Here is a 7,635-nt window from a genome sequence, read left to right as displayed (position 1 = left end):
TTTTTATTGTAATCAATGTTTTTTGTTATTTTATATCAATAAATATATGCAGAATACAATCAGACAACTAAATTATATTCATAGTAAAATATTTTATTAAAAATATGTTACACATTATCCTGTTTAACAGAATTATACAGATGCCAAAATTAAATATATAGATTAATAATAGGTAAGAGATTTCGAATAATTTCCAGCATGTAAGTAAATAATTAACATTATGTTAAATGTTATTTAGTGATTATTGACTTATATTAGCTATTGCAATTAATTACAGTTGAAAACAATCTAATTACACATCAACGGAATGTTCTTTATAGCACATGATAGTATACAATGTTTATTATATGTTCTCTACCTAGTATATTAAAATATTTTGTATATTGTGTCGTTTCCAAGAAATTCTTCAGTCTTTAAATGCTAATTGTAATTTTTTTAAATACTTCCAAACATGATCAAGAAAAATTTCCTTCTGTCAAATTCATACAAATTATTTAAGAAAATTCTATCTATTGTTTTTAACAGGAAATATTTAATATTTAATGAAGTAATATGGAAATCCTTAAAAAATAATTTTCTAATTGTATATTTTTAAATGGGGGTATGTAATATAGCAATTTATATTTCAATGTAGTAAAGAGAAAGTTTAAAACTATACCGTATATGTTTTCTGTTATATTACTTGTATCGTTGTTTCTTAAGAATAACTTTTAATTATTAATAATAAATAAATGAAGTAGATCTTTAAATCAAGGAAAATCTATAATTGTTATGTAGTGTCATGGATTTAATTTGCACATTGTAAAGTGCTAAAAAATATATATCTTTACTGATTAAACTAAAATGGAATATTATTTGTTTACTATTATATCTGCAGTGGAATGTTTGTTTTATATCTTTAAAGAATAACAATTCACTGATAAATGCAGTTGCATAAAAAAAATTACATAATTGCGATTTAACATTAATCTTATCATAAAATACGGTTACATTTCTCATAACATCTTATAGAGAAAATGAACTTTTATAAGATGTTTAATATACTCATTATATTACAAATTCTTTATATGGGCACATATGTATATGTATATGCATATATAAATTTTATAAATTTGCAAACCAATATAAGCATATAATCCTTAGTTTCATTACGTAGATTCTCATCCTAAAAGCATTGAAAAGTACATAAAAAAGCATGAAAAATAAAAGATCTTTTTTTGTGTAAAAATGAAAATGTTAGTACATAATATCATGGGGTATTATAAATATATATTAAGTGATATTATTATCGATATATTAATGCTCTATATCATTTATCTATATTTACTAACTATATATCAATAAAAACATATAAGATTTCAATCCAATCTTAATTTAAAATATATTTATGTGCATTCTAAAAGATCTCAATATTTGTGAGTCAATATTAAGTTATATAAAAGTTAATAAAAAATACTGTGTGTACGCTACGTAAGTAAACGCGTATGCAAGTTATGCAAAGTTTAAGAAAAATTTTCTTTTACATATATTTTATGTATGAAAGATCAAATATTCTCATGTCCTTTTTTTAACAATTTAATTTCTCACCCATTAAATAATAAAAATATTACGAAAGTATTATTCTCCTGTTACATAGAATTGCAAGGCAAAAAAAATAATCATTTGGCAGTTAAGTACCATGCAATTCTAACTTATGTAAGATAAGGATGTTTTTTTATATATATTTTTTATCGACATACAAAACTGTTCTTTTCTTTTCTTTTTTCAACACTTTAAATAGTTCAGATTTACTAATGCAATGCTTGCATGCACGTAACATGTGCAATGTATTATATAGATATACTTTTATATATATATATAAATAATTAATTATATATATATATATATATATATATATATATATAATTATTATATATATATATATATATATATAATTAATAATTAACAAATAGAATTGTATGTAGCAAGCAATAAGAGATATATTGTAACAATAAATGCAATGTAGAAACTATTGCGTTTCTACATTCATTTTCATTTTTCTATAAATGCTATGAGCATTTTGATAGTTTACATGCAAATATTATCTTTTGCTATATTTTATTAATAATTATACTTACAAAGATTGATGAGGAATGTTGTTGTATTATGTGCTCAATGGGAATTCAAACTTATTGACTCCTCTTTCAAAAAATTTGTACAAATAGATTTCTCTTCTTTTCTTTTTTTTTTTTTGTTTTCTTTTTTTCTTTTTTTACGCCCCATTCATTTCGAAGCAATCATTTTTAATCGTGTAATACTTGAAAAATTATATACTAGCGTATTTTACTTTGAATCCTACTTTTATATCAATACACGCGTAACAACGTAAGGCTAAAAGCTTAGTTTCAATAATATTAAATTTCAAATTGATCGAAACATCATTTTCTTACGATTAGTCGAACATCGAGTACTAGAAAAATTTCATGAAGAGACGATTATATTATAAAAACATGTATCATGTGAAGACTGGAAAGGCCTTTTGATGCATTTGTCTCACAATATTGTTATATCTATTAATTCAACATTATACTTTTGAACAAAGTTGCTTAAATGTGATATCTGTAATATGTATTTTTAAGATCGGTAGATCAGTAACTACGATATCTATATCATAACGAAATAGATACATTTAAAGCGAAAGATGATATTTACTCTACTTTGCATGCACTTGTTTCAATTCAGGCACGAATGAATCGTCGCAACGTTGCTCGAGCACAACGAACCCAGCCTTTGTGTATTGGCAAAGGGATTGGCAATGATTCGATGTTTATAGTAGGCGGATGGTTCTGTCATGTACAATGATCACCATATGCCGTCCAACGAGCATCATCGCTCTCGTGAGTTAAATAACGGTATCCTACTTTTGTTTCCAGTTCTCTTAAATCGCACCATGTTTGATAATCCTAAAAGCATATACAAATAATGTTTATTATTTTATAGAAATAGTAAGTAGTCTTTTTCTTTATTTATTTGCATACCTGTAACCAGACATGTTGTAAACTTTTATCTACCGTATATCTTTTTCTTTGCTTTACTTGTAATAAATTGTTGATTAAATCAATAGCTGAAAATAGTAAACATTAAATGAAAAAAAAACAGAAAACTTATCTACATAAATTTCTAATTATATAATTTCTATAAATAAATGAAATATATATTTTTTTTAGAGAGATTACACTTATATTACCATCGGATGAAATTTCTTTCCAAGGCGTAGGTGGATACATAAATGCAGCATTTTGAATTTGTTCGTTGATGTCCTCTTCCTCGTTGAATGGAAATGTACCACTTAAAGATACGTAAATAATAACTCCTACGCTCCACATATCCAAAGAACGATTATAGCCCTTATTTCTCAAAACTTCGGGAGCTAAATACGCTGGTGTTCCGACAACACTTCTTCTAAAACTTTTCTCTCCGATAATTCGTGCGAAACCAAAATCACAGAGTTTCACTTGAGTAAATTCATTGTCACTACTGAGTAAAACATTTTCAGGTTTCAAATCGCAATGAACTATATTTTTACTATGTAAATGCTTCAACGCAACCAGAATTTGAGTGATAAGAAATTTCGTTATCCTTTCACTTAAACGTCCCTTTTCCGAATTTAATATCATCTCTAACATATCACCTTTCAATTTCTCCATAACAACAAATATTCGTTCTGGCGTCTCGAACATACGCTCCAAATTGACGACACCGCTATGAGATAGATTTTGTAAAATAGCCACTTCATTCTTAAGTTGTGCTTCTTGTTTCGTAGGAAAACGTAATTTATCTATAACTTTAATGGCAACTGCTCTACCACTTTTACGGTGCACACCACCATAAACTATACCAAATTGTCCTGATCCTAAAACTTCATCTGGAAATATCTGATATAATTGCGACATGTCGGTCACATTTTCTTCTGGTTCTGTAGGATCTTCTTGGTCTGCAACTATACAAATGATATTTACTTTTCAAATATATCATATATTTATTTTTCACGTAAATAAAATAAAAAATAATAAAATTTACTACATACTAGTGGAAGCTGTAGTTACAGGCATAAGTGCTTGTCTAATATTAGTTTCCCATGATCTAGCTACGTGTACACCTATGCCACTTTCTGGTGCAGGAACTTGACCATTGTTATCACCATAGGTTGGATCTTCTCCAACGTAATAATCAATGGTTGAGGTTTTTAATTCAAAACAATGCATTATATCTAAAATAAATATATTTTTTTTTTTTTTTTTTTTTTTTTTTTTTTTAATATCTAAAATCATTCAGTTATATGTCAGAAATTAATTTATCTATAACACTTACGCGAACGAAGTATTTTAGCTGTTTCGATCGATAGAATTTCAGCAAGTGGAATTTCCTTATAATATTTAGAGCTACTATCACTTTGGAAAAGTGTTATAGCCTTTGTATCAAGTCGCCAATAATGTTTTTTTCTCTGTAACATTAAATTTTCTCAGTTTTGATTTGGAACAAAATTTTCTCACTTTCAACTCACCACAGGATCGCGATTTGTAAAATGTACCATCCAACCTTCTTTCAAAACTTTTGAACCACGTCGTTTCGTATGCTTAACACTTTGAACTATACGCATTAATGGAATGTTATTACTTGGAGTAGAACTGCAACTGTAATGAGAAATATAAAAAATAATTTAAAATATTGGAAAATTTGAAAAATAAAAGATAGATACCTAGATGGTCTAGATTTTTGAAATTCATCATAATTAACATCTTCATTCGTTGGTATGTGATCCTACAAAAAATATAATAAAAATATTATTTATTATTCCAAATTTATATTTTTATAAAAACGAAATAATATTTACTGTATACTCATCAGGTGTTTTATTTTCATCTGTTATGTACGTAGACATTTTAACGGGCAAAAGTAATTCTGTATCACTATCCCCATCTCCTTCTTCATTTCTACCATCACATTTACCTTCTGGTTCACTACCGACACCACTATCAGGATATTCGTTCCCTGAAATAATGTGTTAAAGAAGTATATAAAAATATGTTTGTCAAAAATATTAATAATCGTTATAATTATTTTGTACCAGTATTATCACGTGGATTCTCTCCAATACAATCTTTTGGAATTTTTTCAATACATTTTTTGTGAGCATTGTATTGACAATCTTTACACTGTAGGCCTTGCTTGAATAAGCCTCTTAACAATTTTTTGCAATGCCCGCATACTGTCGGTCGCGTATATGTATGCAATACAAATGTATGTGGAATTTTTATACGAGTTGCAACTTCTTTCTCAACCCAAATTGTTTTTCCACTCAATGATGGGGAACGAGATTGTTTTGGAGTAACTATACTTGGAACTGCCTATATAAAATTAATAAATCAAAACTGTATATACAAGTCTAATACAAAAGTATTAATGCAAAAATTAGATAATGCACTTATTAGACAATGCCATTATATCCTTACCAAAGTATTATTACTTTGATTTGGATTAGATGTGTTATTTGCACTATGATTGTCATCACTAATGCTGGTCAAGCTGCTCGTGGATCCTTGACTCGGTGATCTTGGCACATTTAACATTGCAGAACTACGCCGCCTTTGGCTGCTATCTTGCGAGCAGTTATTAGGTACTTTAGTAACACAACGTTTATGATAATTCATACCACAACCTAAAAAGTAAAAAAAAAAACGTATTTTTTAATATTCCATGTATAACAAATCTAAAAAATTATGTACATACCTTCACATTTAAGACCTTGTCGCACAAGACCAAATAACATCTCACCACAAAAATCACAAAATGTTGGAACCTTATAAGAATGAACTGTTAAAGCATGAGGACGAATGGGAACATCTTCACTTGGCACTTGAGCTAAAATTTAATATAAATTACAAAGCAAATATTTAAATAATTGCCTATTTAATATACTTATTTCAATTAATATATAATTATACAATAATTATACAAACTTACCAGTCAGAACAATTTCAACTAATGTTTCATCTACAACCTCCATTGCATTTGTTATAAGTTGTAAAATATTTGTAGAACTATAATCATGCTTGAACAGAAGCAATCTCTCATATAGATGACTTAACCCATGATCTGGACACTTGGCATTTATAAAATTACACGCAAAATCTTTTAAAGCCTTAAGTGTCAATGTACTAGCTTCAACAGTGACTGTATCACGAGTTAAACCAAATTGAAATAGAAATGTAACTTCTGGTCCCTCCATGATTTTACCAGTTCTTATCTGTAATCCCGAATAATTATTGTAAGAATATATTAAAGAATTGTTAATAGCAAATTAATAAAAATTAGAAAAGAAAAGAAGCATGCTTATATATATATAAAAAATTTTTTAAATGTGAAACAAAACTTTTTACTCAAACAACAATATTTATGTAAGACAAAAATATCCATTTTGTTCTACTTAAAGAATACATAAAAAGTATATAAAAAAAAAAAAAAAATCCATGCTCAAATGATATTATATAGATATAAAAAATAAGTCAAAAAAACATTGTATATATATGGAACACACTTTATACATGGATGTGAAGCTGATTAGAAAATTCAGGAGCAATCCTATATATGTCGTTAACTGAAACATCTGTCAAAAACTTGGTAGATCTCTTGGTATTGCTGAGCGAGTATTTGATGCATTTTTGTGGAAAAACAATTGTTCTATAACAGGAGACAAAAAATGCAAGAGAAAATGAAGTTTCAAAATATTGTCTCTTTTTTCTTTTTTCTTTTTTTTTTTTCTTTTTTTCTTTTCTTTTTCTTTGCCCTTTTCTTTTTTTTCTCTTTCTCCTTAAGTGCACGTTTAAAATCTTATTAAATAAAAAACAACATGTACGTACTTTACGGATTACGTTGATATTCCTTAGAGTCAAGTTAAATTAAAAATTGCGCGATTTTCAAGTCGATTGTTTCCACAAGTGTCATCGAGGAGCGTCAACTCCATGCCTGACACACATTCGTCAATGACATTTTACAGTTATCTCTGACCGACCCACCTTGACATAAACCTTTTTGCACATTCGCAATTATCGGTTAGAATATTTTGAAGTTTCTTATAAAAAGAGCTCGTACGCTCGCGTAACGTTTTATTCTCGCGATAATCATCAGGTAGTCGCTCGTTTCGTCAAAGTTTTAAACAAATCAATGGATTTACTTAGTATATATATGACACTAACACACGTATACTATACTAATCCAACGTCGTATAGAACATCGGTACGCTCGGGGATTTTAGAATCCCCTTTATATCGTACGGTATATGTGCACATACCTGCGAATATAAGAGAGCCAAGCTTAATACTCATGTATATATTGTAAAGAGCCAATAAAAAATTTTCTCCAAAGCAACGTCATCAAAAGCGTAGAATTCAAAAATTTCTATCTCAATATATATATATATATATTGTTTGAACAAATCTTCTCTTGTCTATCATTTTAAGTAATAAATGTCATAATTAATCGTAATCTGTTACACAATGTGATACCGAACTTGTGGATTTATATATCACTGTTCCGTATGAAAAAAAAAAAAAAATGCAAATAATGCAACAGACTTGATAACGTTAATGTATTTAC

The 7,635-nt window shown here is 27.7% G+C and overlaps 1 protein-coding gene across 1 annotated transcript; it reads right to left on the bottom strand.

The window, feature by feature from the left end:
- Positions 1-72: 72 nt before the first annotated feature.
- Positions 73-7,336, bottom strand: LOC124954132 (serine/threonine-protein kinase D3). Its single transcript, XM_047506583.1, has 14 exons — positions 6,578-7,336; positions 6,004-6,286; positions 5,770-5,901; positions 5,493-5,698; positions 5,108-5,387; positions 4,874-5,031; positions 4,739-4,800; positions 4,544-4,673; positions 4,351-4,483; positions 4,067-4,249; positions 3,227-3,979; positions 3,018-3,103; positions 2,118-2,942; positions 73-1,165 (listed from the first exon to the last, which is right to left on the bottom strand). The coding sequence occupies exons 1-13, from the start codon at positions 6,644-6,646 to the stop codon at positions 2,829-2,831; spliced, it is 2,589 nt and encodes an 862-aa protein (XP_047362539.1). The 5' UTR covers positions 6,647-7,336; the 3' UTR covers positions 73-1,165; positions 2,118-2,828.
- Positions 7,337-7,635: the final 299 nt, after the last annotated feature.

Source organism: Vespa velutina, chromosome 1 (assembly GCF_912470025.1).
Source record: "Vespa velutina chromosome 1, iVesVel2.1, whole genome shotgun sequence".
Taxonomy (NCBI): Eukaryota; Metazoa; Arthropoda; class Insecta; order Hymenoptera; family Vespidae; genus Vespa; species Vespa velutina.
The sequence above is the reverse complement of the archived record's forward strand: the minus strand, read 5'-3'. Positions and strand labels throughout refer to the sequence as shown.